At 38.4% G+C, this 18,357-nt stretch overlaps 1 protein-coding gene across 2 annotated transcripts; it reads left to right on the top strand.

Annotated features, from left to right (window-relative positions):
• Window positions 1–679: 679 nt before the first annotated feature.
• Window positions 680–12,285, top strand: LOC125715418 (leucine-rich repeat transmembrane protein FLRT3-like). Of its 2 annotated transcripts, XM_048986908.1 has the most exons (4): window positions 680–936; window positions 1,327–1,423; window positions 6,737–7,493; window positions 9,365–12,285. In XM_048986908.1, exon 4 carries the CDS (start codon window positions 9,396–9,398, stop codon window positions 11,334–11,336), a length of 1,941 nt encoding a protein of 646 aa, XP_048842865.1. In that variant the 5' UTR covers window positions 680–936; window positions 1,327–1,423; window positions 6,737–7,493; window positions 9,365–9,395; the 3' UTR covers window positions 11,337–12,285. The 2 variants fall into 2 exon arrangements, with proteins under 2 accessions (XP_048842865.1, XP_048842863.1); XM_048986906.1 differs by lacking the exon at window positions 1,327–1,423.
• Window positions 12,286–18,357: the final 6,072 nt, after the last annotated feature.

Raw genomic sequence — 18,357 nt, 5'->3', positions numbered from 1 at the left:
GAAATGCCTTAAGTTTTTTTACTTGATTGTGGAGAGTCAGAAAGCGTGTGTGTCACGCTATGTGCGTAAGAGCTGGCAACGGAGAAAGACTAATTTTTAGATAAGGAACATACATCCAGCATATTGGCAATATGTCTATGCATTTTGACCTGTTAATTGACAGAATTATGACATTTGAAAGCACGAGTTAAACTTTTTGAGTGAGTTATTGCTCCTTGCAGGTGTACTGTACTGTATACGAACTGCTTTGGGAAATACCTAAATACCTTACAGTGCTGAGAATGTTAAAAACCGAGAAAACCCGTAAGCATAAACGGAAGACCTTAATCATTCCCTAACACCATTAATAAAATAATTTTAAATCAGGGTAATTCCATCGAGTGTTATGGGCAGATTTGTTACATTTCACGCTTACACGCCCACTTTAAAGACGTACATTTCTGAAACGGACAATAAAAAGCTGGAATTAGACGCTTGCGTAGCCGTCCGGTTTACTTTCACTCCCTCTAGTGTCCAAAATTCAAACTGTCGTTTCTTTACAGATCCTGAAAGAGTGAGAGGAGCCAGGAGTCTGGAGGGGGGAAGAGAGAAAGAGAGAGAGGGAGAGAGAGAGCGAGAGAGAGAGAGAGAGAGAGGGAGCGAGAGAGAGGAGCCCTCCCCCAAATGACATCAGTGCCCTTTTGAAGCGGAGCTGGAGGCAGCTTCAACTTCACACTTGTATTGGTCTCCGTGTGAGCAATATGCCAATATGCCGCGAGAACAGCCAGACCCCGTCTCGCTGAATATACTTCGCACAGGCTAGTGTTCATTGCAAGCCTTGCCATCCTCGGAACTGAAGACTTAAACCGGCTTTTTCACAACCTATTCTTTTAAACTGGATTTTTTTTGTTGTTTTTTAAAGGATGCTATGTGCAGTTTTGTTTCTATATACAACAGGTAAGATTTAAGTTGTGGATTTATGTATTGGAACTTGCGTTACACTATGTTCCCAATTTAACTGCTATTTAACATTTACTGTGTTTGTGTGTGTGTGTGTATGTGTGTGTGTACTCTAATGTATTTAGAACATTGCTCTAAGTCTGTAATAAGTTACACAGATTGATTTTCTTTTTACTTTTTATGTTTTACAAAATGATAGTGTTGCATTTATTTCTGCAGGCACTGGCAGAATAGTTATTTCACCGTAAGGTTGAAATACAGGATCTCTATGGAAATAAGTTTAGCTTATGTGAATTTTAACAGTGGTGTTTTCACACATGGTGAATATGTGCCTGTGATCTTATGCTGTCATACACTCATTGTTTTAATACTTGCGTCTCTCTGAAGGGATGATGAAACTTCGTTATCAGAACACACTCGTCTAAAATCTGAGAGGCAGATGAGCTCTTGGTCTCTCACAGAGATCTCGTCTCTCTCCTATCAGGTACTACTAGATGTGGTTTCCAGTAACATTCGCCTCTGATTTCCTGTCTCACTGAACTGACTGTAACACGAATGTTCATTAGATAACCAAATGCTACAGTCTGTGGGCATCAGGAACCGTATTTTCTAGCTGCTAATAAACATTAAACATATCCACTGATCTTCAGCTTATACACAATCATCTGAAAGGCTTATTTTAAAAGGAAGTGCATCTCTTTCAATTCAAATATCTATGCATCTATAACAGAATCATTGATATTTTTCTTCATATTAAACTTTATAAATAAGGACAAATATATTACATATAAATATATCATGGCAGCTTCTAAATGTTAACATGCATTCATACATATTCATATATTTTACAGGGTGACGAGACATAGGAGATAGGGTCCTCTTTTCATTAGTAAAGAAAATTATAATACCAAATTAACTATAATGAGAAAAGCAGACACAGCAGCAACAATCACATTAATATCAAAATTAATGATGTGATATAAATTGAGACCTTCATTAATCTCAAACTTAGCATTCTGCATTTGTAATTGTATGTTCTGTCTGCTGAAAGCAGACACATTCTGTTTAATTAATGAAAATATTGGTCTGAAAAGGCTTTCTTTTATTGGTGAATAGGTGAATTAATATATACATGTATTTTTTACACTGTTAAACAGATTTTCCTATTGTTCAGCTCGACTAGGGACCATTTTTTTGGGATCATTACAAATGAGTTTCTGACACACAATTTACATTTTCAATCATGTCAGCTTGAGGTATTATAAGTTTGACAGGCATTGCTGGTGAATAAGATTATTATAAATACCCAGCTTTTTTTATTGGATCAATGACTGTAGTCTTATTATTATTATTATATTCTCCATATTTCTCACTTATGCAGGGTGAGTGCTTGATATCCAGTCTAATGCCTTATAAAATATATTTGCATGGTTCTAGATATACCCAAGTCATTAATGCTAACCAAAATTTATACCTGCAGGAGGGGTAACGATGTATCTTCTTCAGTCCTAAACTTGTTGATACTGAAAGGGAAAAAAAACTCAAGAACTGCCAGGTTTTTTGTGAGGAAAAGCATTCTAGCAGAATATAGCTGGGAAGAGGACTGAAGTTGGCCTGGGTTTCCTGGCTGACCACTGCACTAGTGCCCCCTAGAGTCATTTAGGGAAGGACGTGTCTTTCTTGCAATTGGTTCTATCTCTTTTCCTGCACCATGTAGATCTCTGTGTGTCAGACAGCAGATGGAGGAACGATTCAGATATGATCACATTGTCGCCCATAAATGTTCTCCTAAAGGTCTATATCTGAGAACTGCAGGGAACTTATTCAACAATATAGCTAGAGAAGCATAAAAAACTCTCCCGATCATTCAATTATTAAATTATACTAAATTATAAATAGGTCATTATCAGATAAGTGACTATATTATGAAAAATAAAGATGTGGTGTCATGATTTTTAATAAAATAATTAAACTGTTTACATTTTATCTCCTTCATATACATCAGATCACTGCAATAGTCTATGCAATACACTTACTGTCACGAGATTCTCGTACTTCTCATATTTTGAAATTTTATGAAAGTTTTTTTAAAAAAAAAAAAAAAAAACGGATCATTGGGATCTTGGAGGAACAGTGAATAGTTTATCTCGAAATATAGGAGAAGATGATGAAGATCTTAATAATTTCTTCTCCCAGCCTCCAGTGATAATACAGAAATTTAGTAGAACATTTTCAGTTATTTCTGCTGAGTCACTGTCTGATTTTTTTCCCTTGGTTATTATTAAAATGCAGTGCTATTCATGTCTCCAGTTGCTATTTGAAAGTATGCACTTTGGCACTTTGGTTCAACTGAATAGATATCATTGGTCTACATGTTCTAGTAGTTAGACTCAAGCATGTAGCTCCTAAGCTAAAGTGACAAGGAATCTGTAATGCTGACTACTGACTGGAAACCAGAAAATCATTCATAGAGTGTAGTATAGAAAGAAGTTTCCGGCAGAAAGGATTAAATGAAATCTACCTGGATGACTTTCTTAGCCATTGACATCAAACCCTGTTAAAATAACTTGAGCAATAGAGATTATGTGCAATAAAATGAGATTTTGTAGTATATGTCCACTTATTTTCCATCATTCAAAATACCTCACAGAGTTCGCCACACGCTCAGAGAAAATACGTCCCTGGAACTAATCTACCAGCAGCCTGTTCAGAGGTTTTATTTGAGATGTCTTTTATAGAAGGCGTTTACTTATTTGAGTTTGGAATCTTAGCATCTCCATATAAAGTCACAGTGACCTGTAAACCACTTTACTTAATAAAACGAAACAAGACGAAAAGCACATCACATCTTGAAAGCACTTAAATTAACTCGTAAAAACTGCATTTGAAAAGTAGCAAAGTGCAAGTAACAGCAACTTTCCAGACAGCAAAACATTCCGCCACTTTTCAAATCCCATAGATGCTTTACATTTCTCATTAAGTTTGAGAATTTCAGTTAACCTGAACTGATCTGTGTAATATACAAAGTTATACTCATTGACATGTTCGTGTGCAAACTGGAAGAAAAACTATGTCCTGAAAGTACAATGCAGAATTACTTTTCCCAGGTAGGCTTTTAATACACAAAAACCATTAAATACTTCTAATTGACACATTTAGGATCCTTCTGTCGAATTTTAAATAAAAGGCTTTTACAGGAACTCTGATGTCTATGGCAAAAACATGACTGTCCTACTAGTTAGAAGTGCAGACCTCACTCATCATGACTCCAGAAACCCTTCCAAAGATCCACCCTGGACCAAACACATTCAAGGATTCAATGATGCAAAGATGCAAGATCTGTCACATCACATGCAAGGTATATAGTCATACTACTGTATATCCTACAGTGAAATACAAGGAGGTCAACTTCACTATAATGAAAAGCGAAAGCAAAATAGCAACGTCAAAGGAAACAATGTGATAAATAAAGAAGGAAAGTTATGCCGCAAAACATAAATTAGAATAAAATAAAAATAAATGTATTAAATTAATTAATTAATTAATTAATATTAAAAACCAGAGATGTGCAACACAGATGAAAAACTGTCAGGTGAATAAATGAGAGAGAAAAAAATTTTGAACTGTCAATTATGCATTCAGTTGTCTAATAGCTTGAGGGTAGAACTTCCTTCTGAGTCAGCAGAAGTGTTTTTTGCGCCTCAGCGGGGAAAATACATGCAGAGAAACCTTTCCAAATGGTTCCTTATCTAAAGCTAGTTTGTGTACAAGTGTTAACATAAGTTTCAGTCTCAGTTGTGTGATGAGTGAGTGAACAAATAAATTCTTACCTTGACCTCAAATCTAGACCTGTTCTGGAAATGTCCAGAACACTATCAGTCGGTTTTTCTCCGTAAATTAACATCTACTCCATGATTATTCCTTTTTTTAGCTTTCCACAAAACCACAGTCCGACAGAGTGATGACAGACTCATTAACTATGATTCCCTGCAATTAAAATAAACACAAAATGCTCTTTGTTAAGGGAGAGTCTAGCATGAACTGGATTTTTTTAAATTATTTTAATTTTTTTGTTTCTCTTTCCAATTATTTCGTTGCCTGCAGCAAAAAAAAGGCAAATGTGTTTTAAGAAAATTGTCTTCCCATCACCCCCCCCCCCCCAACTGAGTTCCTGTCTCTGCCCTCTAATTATCATGTCTAAACATATGTTTATGACATGCATTTTATTTAAGACATGTATGGTTCTCTTCTATTACAAGAACAAAGTTATTGTGCTAGGGAAGAGTAGAGCTCCATTCTATATTGCTATATTCAGCATTCAGTTAAAAGTTAAATAAGTCCTTCCCCGATCTTCTCTGATTAAATTCTACAGTATACATTAAATAGACAACTGTATAACATGAAGTTTGCTTATGTACCACAAGCAAGAGGGTACATGTTATTAAATGCTATATTACATTTATAATACAGTTATACAGTATATTATAAATATACAAGGACTGTAATCACTTTAGTAAAGTATAAAAACAGCAGCAATGCGTATATTAAATTGTGAAATAATAGTACATAAGCTAAGAAGTCAGCAAGAAAGTTCATTGCATATCAATTATATACAATAAATTCATATAATTTTATGTGTCAATGAAAGGAAATCTTCAGGATGCAAATAAGAAGCTTATTTCAGTATCAGGAAAACATCACTAGATTAGATGCATCGTGACGATTGTAACGTTTTCTTTTTTGAGCTCAAGAGCCAGAAATTTCACTTGTAAGCTATTTGATGAACAGATTTTCATAAACTCTGCAGGCTTCCGGGAAGGACAGTCTCAGGTTACACCACATCTATACCTTGAAACCAAACCTAAAATAAAATCCTTTTGATACGCAATGATTTTGTTTTTATTTACTCTCAGAATTAGAAGGGATGAGGGTAGAAAGTCGCACCGATCCCCATACTGGATGTCATTGACTGCATGTAATTTTCGTTCATAACCTACCTTTTAGTCTGAGCACCTACTTACAGTATGATTTCGCAGCCATTTTAGATGCCCGGTCCGGAGATGGTAATTACTAGTTGGAGGGTGACAAGCAAGCACTGTCCCTCTGTCTATGAATTTCCATTTTTAATAAATGCAGTGGTGTTTACTGGCTGACCTTTTTCAGTTTGCGAAAGATGCAAGGCAAAGTGCATCTTCCGACTATGACAGATATATATATATATATATATATATATATATATATATATATATATATATATATATATATATATATATATATATATATATAAATATATAAATATATATATTTCTTCTCTCAACAATGCTCACCTATGCCCTTTTAACCTTAATTACAGAGAACCCCTTTGGTCAGGACAGTGATGAGAGCGACCTGAGACAGGCACTGGGCAAAGACTCCTAGCTTATTAGTGTTTTCGTTTTCGAGTTCAATGCCATGCAGAAGGAAACAAATTAAATGACTATTTAAGTGCATATAAATGGAGGCTGTTTTCCTGGGACCAAAGAAAATTTAGCATGGCAATTGCACCTTTTAAAAAAATGAGGAAAGGTGGAAGTAATCGATGCAAAAATCACCTGACATTTTCCCTCGTGCTAGCCACACCTTAGCCTAATTCTCACAGAAATATCCACATTAAAATCCCATCCAGAAATCAACTATTCAGCTTTGACCTTTCGGGTTCACCGAAGTGCAGCAAAAAATGATAATTTTCCTTTTGCTTACTTCAACCTCGAGAGAGTAGCACTGCTAATTTTGTCAAATTTGCACGCTGTTCTTTCAGAGACTGACTCAAGGAGCGGACATGGGGAAGCATCTCCAACCACGCTGCGTGTCTGACGGCACGGCCCCGTGACTCCGTTCTCGGCCTTTGCCGTGCGGCGAAGGGTGGAGTAATGGCAAAAGAATATCTGCGAAGAATTGCTGAGCTGAAGAAAACATTTCCGTGAAGACCCATTTTGGAGTAGGAAATCTAGCTCAGTCCAGGAGAAAGGCACACTGGGGAAATGCCAGGGTTGAAGATCAGTACAAGGAGCGCTAGTTCAGTCCTATGGTAGATATATAGTTGGATGCTCGACTGCACACTGCAGCTTGGTGTTTGGGTCCCAGGAACATGAATGGTCCCCCTGATGTGAGACAGAAGGTGCTGTCCTTGTCCGCTTCACAGAGTGGACCCTTGGAAAGATACAAAGGGTATAATTTGTGTCACGTCTGCTAGCCCCGCCAATAAAAGGATTCTACAAGCACAAGGGCTTTAATATTCCACAAATCACATTCTTCTGAGCAGGAGCTGGAGGCTTAAGATTCGTCATCAAGCAGAGGTGCTTTTATGTGCTTATGCAGCATGGAGCAACCTTTGTGAGGCATGAATGCTGAGAACCGGGGGAACAAGTCAAAAAGGCCATTGGTGCAAATAGGATACAACCAAAGGGACCCCGACCATGCTAATTAAGTATGCTTAAGGAAAAAGGGTAAAAGTTTACAAGATAAGAAAATTGCAATTGGACATCCACGCTGTTAGGATTCACATCTTCAATAAGGTACGCAAAATAATAGTCTCTTTTGTTTTTATACAAAAATGCAACATGGTAATTATACATTTTTAACAAAAAAATCACCTAAATGAATGCTGTCATTAACGCTATCATGAAATGAAGGTTATGTAATTTATGCATGTCTATCTATCTAACCAGTTATCCTGATAAGGGTCATGGAGTATATATATTTAAATTGATCTATATTTATAATATTAATATTTGTATATATTAGTTAGAACTACTCCTGTGACATAAATGAAATGTGATTTCAGACAGAAGACCTAAACATTTGCATTAGTTTCTTGTGTATGTCATGCATTGTTAAAAAGGAAATGTGTATAACAAATTATTTTAACGTTACATTTACTAGCTACATCTATATATTCCTTGCTATTTAACCATCGTTAAAACAGACATCTATAACATGGAATTTAATTACTGCCCAAACATAAAGAGCAATGATTATTTTCAGTAACCCTTTTTTATAATTGTGAGTTTTACCATAATTTGTGAGTTTTAACCATAATTCCATAATGTATTACCTTACAAAGTAAATAAACAGAAATGCATTACAGAGTAAAATCATTTTTACAGAACATATTAACTAATATTAAATAAGTCTATGCTTAATAACAGGTAGAATATTCTGATAATGAATATTTATTTGCATAGCTTGACCAAGTTAGATTTTCCAGTTACACATCTAGTTAAAGGTGGTAAAATGAAATAAAATGATACACAACAGGGGGGCGGCATGGTGGTGCAGTGGTTAGCACTGTTGCCTCACACCTCTGGGACCCGGGTTCGAGTCTCCGCCTGGGTCACATGTGTGTGGAGTTTGCATGTTCTCCCCATGTCGTCGTGGGGTTTCCTCCGGGTACTCCGGTTTCCCCCCACAGTCCAAAAACATGCTGAGGCTAATTGGAGTCGCTAAATTGCCCATAGGTGTGCATGTGTGAGTGCCTGGTGTGTGAGTGTGCCCTGCGATGGGCTGGCCCCCCATCCTGGGTTGTTCCCTGCCTCGTGCCCATTGCTTCCGGGATAGGCTCCGGACCCCCCGCGACCCAATAGGATAAGCGGTTTGGAAAATGGATGGATGGATGGATGGATACACAACAGTAACTATATACTGTATACAGTACTGTTCTACCATTTTAAGCAGTCAAAGATAATGTTTTGAGCTGTTAATCGGGGTAGTACGTAAGTATGCTTTTACTCAGAAAAAAATATCATTAGAATATATGCAAATGAACAGTCACACAACAAAAAAGCATTAACAATTCCTCTTGTTCACCATCATTGATATATTGCTAGAAATCCTAACTTTGTTTCCCAAATCTCTCCGTAAGGGCAGCCCAACCGTATATTCCATCCATGTACTTATTAAACTTCACCACCATCTCATTTAATTGACTTAGTCATATAATTTTATATGGGTATTGATATAGCAAACATGGTGGTCAACAAAAGCACTGATATACTAGATGGTTATTGCAAATACTGGGGCATTGATGGAGTTCAATGTTTGCCCCTTGGGGGGGGGGGACGGGGGTTGCAAAAAAAAAAAAATCTGGATTATTTTATGTGTTAATGCACAGGTCTGATGCACACGTAATCTATCACTTCATCTACCTATGAGGTACCAACAAGGGGTGCAAAGTGTCACCATAAGACATAATTAAACAATATATATTTTTATTTGCCTAAAATCATATAAGCAAATACACAATATTAGCAAGTTAGATATTACCTACGAGAAATATATCAATGAGAGGCTAAAAATAAAATGAATAATTCAACAAAGAACAGTAACAGAATTTGAGATGAAGTAAGTGAAGTAATAATCTTGTGTTGTGTGTTTTCTTCTTGGACAGTGTGGGAGGGGCCAGCTAGAAAACATTCAGAATGGTCTGCAAGTACAAGAGCTGTCTCTTCTTCCTGATCAGAATTGGGCTACTTCTGAGCCAGAACAGTCAGTCAGTGAGCTCCTCTTCCTGTCCATCAGCCTGCCGATGTGATGGAACTTTTGTCTACTGCAATGATCGAGATCTTACCTCCATCCCACTGGGCATACCAAAAGATGCTACCATTCTGTACTTGCAGAACAATCGTATTAAAAGTTCTGGCATACCTACAGAACTTCGTAGCCTCACCCAGGTAGAGAAGATCTATCTTTATTGCAACAATCTTGATGAGTTTCCCACAAACCTTCCTATAAATGTCAAGGAGCTGCATTTACAAGAGAACAATATTCGGGCTATCACTTATGCCTCACTTGAACAGATCCCCTACATTGAAGAACTACACCTGGATGACAACTCCGTATCTGCTGTCAGCATTGAGGAAGGAGCCTTCCGGGACAGCAACCATCTCCGGCTGCTGTTCTTGTCCCGGAATCATCTAAGCTCTATTCCATTAGGACTTCCTATGAGCATTGAGGAGCTCCGCTTTGATGACAACCGTATCTCATCCATCTCAGAGGAAGCCATGCAGCACCTCATTAATCTGAAACGACTGGTGCTCGATGGAAATCTCTTGAACAACAGGAGAATAGGAGAAATGGCTTTCGTGAACTTGATCAACCTCACAGAGCTTTCATTGGTCCGCAACTCCTTCACGGCTCCGCCTGCAAATTTGCCAAGCAGCAGCTTGGCGAAGCTGCAACTGCAGGACAACCACATCAACGTGGTGCCAGTGGGGGCGTTCGCCTTCCTTCGTCAGCTTTACCGGCTGGACCTCTCCGGAAACAACCTAAGCAGTTTGCCGCGCGGCCTCTTCGATGACCTGGACAATATTACACAGCTGCTGCTCCGCAATAACCCGTGGTACTGTGACTGCAGGATGAAATGGGTGCAGGACTGGCTACGTACACTCCCCGCTAAGGTCAGCGTTCGTGGCCTGATGTGCCAGAGCCCTGACAAAGTCAAAGGAATGGCTGTCAAGGACCTTCCCACCGATCTTTTTGACTGCACAGAAATCCTTCCGACTTTGGACACTAGCACTGTGTTTTACACTTCACCCCTTTCTCGAGGAAAATGGCCTGTTTTAGTGACAAAAAGACCTGTAGTCAAGGGACCTGATCTCAGCAATCACTATGATAGCACCACTCCCTCAGGCAGCAAAATCATTACCCTTAGTGTTAAGTCCCGTGGGGCAGAGACTGTGCAAATATCCTGGAAAGTGGCACACCCAATGACTGCCTTGCGGCTTAGCTGGCTGAAGATGGGACACAGCTCTGCATTTGGGTCCATCACCGAGACTATAGTCCAAGGAGAAAAGACTGAGTATTTGCTGACTGCTCTAGAGCCAGAATCTCCATATAGGATATGCATGGTTCCCATGGATACCAGTAACGTTTATCTGTCTGATGAAACACCTGTCTGTATAGAAACAGAAACGGGATCTCAAAAGGCATACAAAACCACGACAACCCTGAACCGGGAGCAGGAGAAGGAGCTTTATAAAAATTTTAGTGTACCTTTAGTTACAATAATTGGAGGAGCCGGCGCTTTCTTGTTAATCATCACTGTAGCTTTGGTGGCGTGGTACGTCCACAGGAATGGGTCTCACTTCTCAAGACACTGTAACTACAATAAAGGTCGGAGAAGAAAAGATGACTATGCAGAGGCAGGAACTAAGAAGGACAACACGATCCTGGAAATCAGAGATGCGTCGTTTCAAATGATACCAATAAATCATGGCATCACATCTAAGGAGGAGTTTATGATACATACAATTTTCCCATCTAATGGCTTGAGTCTGTACAAGATCCCGGAAAGGGAAAAGACATGCAACAGAAGTTACAGAGACAGTGGGATACCAGACTTAGATAATGCTCATTCATGATAATGAATATCCATGTAACACCATTGTATAAAATAAATGTGATTTGAACTTATTAGTTTTTTTGCAAAACACTGGATTTGACAGATTGAAGTAGCAATGTTCTCTACATTTGCCATATTTATATTTAAAAACTTTTTTTATTAAGAGGAAAGGTTTAGATTGCAGGTTTAGAAAGCAGTTGGTGTTATGTGACCAACTGCACTTATATATTTTAGAAATTTGTAGTAATTTGTATTGTATTCTCAAGGTTAAAGGTTAATGTTCAGCTAAAATATCATGACTTGTAAACTGTGAAAGTGGGTTTTTATTAATGTGTTGAACAATCAGACATTTTCAATTTGAGTCAGTTCACCGCAAAACTAACAAAAGCACAGGATTTTTAAAAGTTATGTTTTATATATATACAACATGGGCAAAAAATGTAACGGAAAAAAGAGAGGACAGCCCCCATGTCATCTAAAAAAAAATACAAAAATAAAATTGTGTTATCTTAACGACGATGTAGAAAGCATTTGGCAAGTTTTGAGCTTTAATTCATAAATATTTATTCAGTTAAATTTACTAGTATCAGAATGGGTGAAAGTCTGCAGTTAAACATTCAACATTCAAAGGCAGAACATTTCAGTTTATTATATTTGATGTTTTCTTCCAGAGTTTAAATTTAATTGGGACGAAAATCATAGAAGCATCATAGAAAACTGCATTTTTCTTTGCAACATTGTCAAATGTCTTTTCTTTTGTAATCTGCTCCTTTTTTAATTCATGCACGTTTTGTTGCCAGGCATCACAGTTATTTGTCTTTTACAATTGAAAACCAAAGTGCATTGTTTGCCCTTTGGCCAGTCTTGTATGTGCCTTGATCCAATGCTTATTGTATTTAGCTTTTTAAAAATCAGTGACTTACCTTTTTTCATACACATTTGAATATGATAAAATATTGTTCATATTGCAGAATAAAGTGAACAAAAAAAAAAACGTGTGGTACCTCTTCTGCCGTATTTTGTGATGTCATGTCCATACAAACAAACTCGGATAAAGTAGGGAGAATTTGCTGATTGTGTAAAAATACATTTTAAATTACCATTTAAAACAGACTCATCATAATTATAACGGGTATATATGGATCATTAGTGAGTAATTCAAAGAGTGTGTTCGCATACGTTTTCAAAATCTAGATTTGTTTTGATTTCCTTTTGAAATGCACAGATGTTTATTCAATTTCCCTGCAGAGGGGAGACATGAGCATGTGACTTTTATAGGTGTGTAGTCTATGTCTAGTGTCTCCCTTTGCCAAATACTCACTTAGCCCCCATAAATGCCAAGCATAAGTCACCACTCTTCACTGACCTGGTGACCACAATGTGTCATACGGACACCCTTTAAATTACAAATATTGATAGAGCTAAAGCATGTCATACTAGGACTTTTATTTTGTTTTTTTATAGTCATGTGCATTAGCCAAAGTACAAGTGCAAATAAATATTTATATAAAAATATTATTGATTTTTTTTTTTTTTGAAAAATTTATGTCCCATTTCCTTCATGTAAATGTTTGGCATGAGCTTCACCTTGAAACGTTTCTTATTATTTGAAAATGATAGAAAGAACTTGTAAAAGGTCAGTGGTAAGCAAAGCGGGCGATAAAGGAGCAGAGTAACCACCTAAACACCAGCTGACCTGGTCAGTCTGTCTATCCGTCTATTTATTTATTTTTTTACTGTAATTTCATGTATGTTCACACAAAAATTGAATATTACGTGACAACCATTATCAGATAAAACCCCCTGGGTAGTATCAAGAAAGCTGTTAAACACAGAATGTAAAACTAGTGAGAAAAAAGGTTTTAGGCACTTTTGCTCCATTGAACAAAAAAGGATTTCTATTTGGGCCAATTAGTTCACGTTTCTATACACATCCATATAATGATGTGTACAGATGGGTCCCTGTGGATGCTAAGGCCAAGAATGCCAAGGCCATTCTCATAACAGAAAAATTAATCTTGTGATTCAGCTTTAAAGCTTTCATAGGTAACCTGCACGCGTGATACAGATATTAAAGTTAAATTGCTATGGTACTCAGTTCAGCAGTAGTGCAGGAAGTAGGGGTGCCGATGGTGCTCAGTTCAGCAGTAGTGCAGGAATTAGGGGTGCCGATGGTGCTCAGTTCAGCAGTAGTGCAGGAAGTAGGGGTGCCGATGGTGCTCAGTTCAGCAGTAGTGCAGGAAGTAGGGGTGCCGATGGTGCTCAGTTCAGCAGTAGTACAGGAAGTAGGGGTGCCGATGGTGCTCAGTTCAGCAGTAGTGCAGGAAGTAGGGGTGCCGATGGTGCTCAGTTCAGCAGTAGTGCAGGAAGTAGGGGTGCCGATGGTGCTCAGTTCAGCAGTAGTGCAAGAAGTAGGGGTGCCGATGGTGCTCAGTTCAGCAGTAGTGCAGGAATTAGGGGTGCCGATGGTGCTCAGTTCAGCAGTAGTGCAGGAAGTAGGGGTGCCGATGGTGCTCAGTTCAGCAGTAGTGCAGGAAGTAGGGGTGCCGATGGTGCTCAGTTCAGCAGTAGTGCAGGAAGTAGGGGTGCCGATGGTGCTCAGTTCAGCAGTAGTGCAGGAAGTAGGGGTGCCGATGGTGCTCAGTTCAGCAGTAGTGCAGGAAGTAGGGGTGCCGATGGTGCTCAGTTCAGCAGTAGTGCAGGAATTAGGGGTGCCGATGGTGCTCAGTTCAGCAGTAGTGCAGGAAGTAGGGGTGCCGATGGTGCTCAGTTCAGCAGTAGTGCAGGAAGTAGGGGTGCCGATGGTGCTCAGTTCAGCAGTAGTGCAGGAAGTAGGGGTGCCGATGGTGCTCAGTTCAGCAGTAGTGCAGGAAGTAGGGGTGCCGATGGTGCTCAGTTCAGCAGTAGTACAGGAAGTAGGGGTGCCGATGGTGCTCAGTTCAGCAGTAGTGCAAGAAGTAGGGGTGCCGATGGTGCTCAGTTCAGCAGTAGTGCAAGAAGTAGGGGTGCCGATGGTGCTCAGTTCAGCAGTAGTGCAGGAAGTAGGGGTGCCGATGGTGCCCAGTTCAGCAGTAGTGCAGGAAGTAGGGGTGCCGATGGTGCTCAGTTCAGCAGTAGTACAGGAAGTAGGGGTGCCGATGGTGCTCAGTTCAGCAGTAGTGCAGGAAGTAGGGGTGCAGATGGTGCTCAGTTCAGCAGTAGTGCAGGAACAAGGGGTGCTGATGGTGCCCAGTTCAGCAGTAGTGCAGGAAGTAGGGGTGCTGATGGTGCTCCAGTGGTAATAATGGCTGTAGTTTTTGTTAGACAGAAAAACATAGCGTTACATTATCTCCCAGTGCCTCAGAGGAGACTTTTTGATTATTTCTCCAAGAAGACTACATTGTTGGCCGTTGATAGTTACCTTTCATACAAAAGAACTCCAGTAAAGTGTATTGATCGTATCGATTTTCAGCACCCTGAGCTCAAAATGTCTTCATGTGCTCAGCATCCATCATGTCAACCATCAATCTGATCTGAATGCAAGATGCTTAAAAAATGCAGAGCATTATGAAGTGCATGTTCACTAATCGTTTTACTATACTGTCTAATTTTAAATTTAGGTTGAGGATATTTCAGCAGACATGCTAGTTAAGCTACTGCTGGTTGGACTTTTCACTGCAACAGTCCAGAAAAAAAACAGGCCAAACAAAAGGTAAGAAAATTAGATGAAAAATACTCCATTCCATGATATTATTCAGTAACTATGACAAATCATTGTAAAATAGAAACATATTTTGTAAGACTTTACCAGCAGCAGAATAGCAAAGTGGCCTTTTTGATTTTAATGACTCATAAAATAAAAATATCATCAATTATTTTTGGTGCTGCTGTTGTTGACCTTCTGCTAAAGCATTTTTTATTCCCTCTCCTTACAAATCTCCAAAGACCAAAATGACACCAAATTGCTGGAACAAAATTAAAGCATATGTCAAATTAAATGGGAACGCTTTACATTAACTGCACCTTCATAATGCTTTTATATTGCATTCATAAAACGTTCAGTACACCTTCATAATGTATTCATTAAGCATTCATAAAACATTCATAAACATCACGCATGTATACCATAACATCCTAACATCCCTTAAGCACTGTAATATGCAGTAATAACAAACATTATATAATAATAACAAACAATATAATTGTATAATCATGTAATGTTTGGTATTAATGTATATTAAAGCTGTTAAGGGATATTAGGATGTAAAGTATACTTGCATGCTGCTTATGAATGTTCCATGAATGCATACTGAATGCATTATGAAGGTGCACTTAATGTACTGTAAAGCGTTACCAATTAAAGAAGGTGTTTGAAGGTGTTCTATAGCTGTTGTTTGGTAACACTTTACTTGAGGAGGCACAAATACTGTAGTATTACATTATTACTTACGTATTAATTAACAACAGAGTCTTAGCTACATACAGTACTGATGTTATGCTATTTCATCATTAATGAACCGTGACACATTTTATCTCAAGCAATTACTATATTTGTTTCTATGTCTGTTAATTTTGTAAACTTTTGTCAACAACTGAGGAAACAAAAAATTAATTAGAGAAGTGAAATACTGATCTCATGTTTGTTCATTATTAACAAATAGTGACATCTTTTATCTCAGGAAGTTACTATAATTGTTACTGTAGCTGTTAATTCTGTAAACCTTTGTCATCTACTGAAGGAACCAGTCATGAATGACACAAGTGAAATACTAATCTCATGCTTGATCGTAATTACTAAATCATGACACTTCTTTCATCTGAATTGTTGGTGATCTGTTCTTCAGTAGTAACTGAGTTACTACTACTGTAAGTATGTATGCCGTCTCAAGTAAGGTGTTGCTCTGGTGCTGCTTACACTGTTAACTTGCCATTCAATCAGCCCAACCACAATGCTGAGAAGTATCTGCCTCGGCTCGTATGTCACTTTGGACGTACGTACATACATACATGCATACATGAATAGCTATGATAAGTTAAATTATATAATAAACACCTATTGCTTTAATTGAGAAAAAAACAGAATTTTACCAAGACAAAATTGAACAGGTCCAATGTGTATCTGGACCCTGGCCTAGATACCATTTCCCAATCTGGACACTTTCTTTGAGGAAACTGGAACATATCTGGCCCAGAACCAATGAGACACTGCAAGGATCCACCACTCAGGGTGTTTTTGTTTAAATAGGACAATGCAAACTGAGCCACTAACCATCAGGTCAATATGATTGTTAAGTACCACATCAGATGTTCCATCATTGGCTGACACCGTAAGTAAACAAGCAGAAAAACAAAGAAAAGGGAAGCAGAATAGGTAGTGAAATAAGCAAACTGATGTTTTCGGTACTATACAGCGTGCAGTGGGTTTATCGAGATGATGTTGTTATATGGCAAGAGACATTAAAAAACCAGCAACTATGACAATAGCTGAATGTTATTTGTTTAGATGATTTAATACATACTTCAAGGAGTTAAAAAAAATCTCTATGCATTCCTACAGTACAAATGAACTTGAACCCAGTGATGGCCTGCAGATTTAAAAGAATGTAAGCTAGTGTAAGCCATGGCTCATAGCTTAATACCCTCCACTAACTGTAAGGACTAAAATGACAAGCTTATTAAAGCCACTGTGATATGGTCTGGTGACACTGCCATTCAAAGAGGTCGCTAAGCTGTCAGCTGCTTATTTACCACTTAATTCTACCTATTGAATCCTCCCAGCATGCAAGTTGTCAAAACAGTGACAGGGATGCAGGACTTGAAGCAATCATGCGGCTTGTGATGTTGACTGAAGAAGAAAACTGGATGGCTATGTTATTAAACATTTCATTCAGTTTTCATGTGTCCTTTCTGATTGCAAATATAGTAGATGAAATGTTTGCATGAATCGATAGCGGTTTCCCTGAAATAAACCCAACTGTATAAAAACTTGTTACACACATAGACACAATGCACACAGCAGACTATAAGTGTGACCTCACTATGGGTTTAACGGCCCAATAAAGAGGAAGGCATTCAGCCGCAAGTCAGAGCTACTCTGATTCCATCTCCACATGTCGGAGGTGGCGGCAATTAACTTTCTGCCAGCCATTATGGCGTCTAAATCACTACTGCTATCTCTCTAGAGAAATTAAACCCATTGGCCAGTGCCGTAAAAACATGCATCGCATACTGACGATGTGCAATATTGCCCGTTAGCTAAACAATCAAAGGGATATAAAAGAGAGTGTAATAAACATACAGTTCGAAGCCTGCTTTGTGTCCGGAATTTTAAATAGAAGGGAATAACAGAATGGTTTGGGGGATTTTATAAGTGTGATATCAATGCAATGGCCGTAAGGAGGCCTAAAAATTCATTCATAAGATGTCACAGGCATTCAGGAGAAGTGGGAGAGGTCAAGGTTATTCCATCATGCGTTTGATGTAACAACGACATTTAGTTTGATTTGGGTCCATTTTTCGCATAATTGTACATGTAGATGCTACTGAAACACACATCAACCAACAAAATTATGTGTGTGTGCATATATATGTATATTTTTAACAAACACATACATAGACACACACACACATTGGTGCAAAGTACGTGGCTTGATGGCAATGTGTATAATTTATAACTGGAGTAGCACTTGGTATGTGTTGACTCTTCTTATTCAGCCTGTAGAGAGTAGAGAAGTGCCTCTGCACACTGCCTGACGCTGTAGGTCTTTCCTCTAATCCTGCACTTGCATACAGTATGTTTCCTCTTATAATAGGTGCAGATGAGATATTTTTTTTATTTAGTCTGAATTACTTCGTGTCTGAATGTGTGAGTGTCTGAAGAGCCTGCAGGACCTTGACCTGCCTTCCAGTTTCCAGGTATATAAGCTGAGATGCTTCCAGTCTGATAGGGCTGGTTATTATTTGATAGCAGATCAGCTTTTAGATTAAAAAAATGTGTTAACATTTAGGAATAGCAAGTACATATGTCATTTTGTTGGTATGCATGCCAGACAGCTGAAAGA

This window comes from Brienomyrus brachyistius, chromosome 20 (assembly GCF_023856365.1).
Source record: "Brienomyrus brachyistius isolate T26 chromosome 20, BBRACH_0.4, whole genome shotgun sequence".
NCBI lineage: Eukaryota > Metazoa > Chordata > Actinopteri > Osteoglossiformes > Mormyridae > Brienomyrus > Brienomyrus brachyistius.
Note: the sequence above shows the minus strand (reverse complement) of the source record. Positions and strands in the feature narration are given on the sequence as shown.

Excerpts from the sequence above, each read along its gene's own strand:
- LOC125715418 (XM_048986906.1), top strand. The coding sequence starts at position 9,396 with ATGGTCTGCAAGTACAAGAGCTGTCTCTTCTTCCTGATCAGAATTGGG.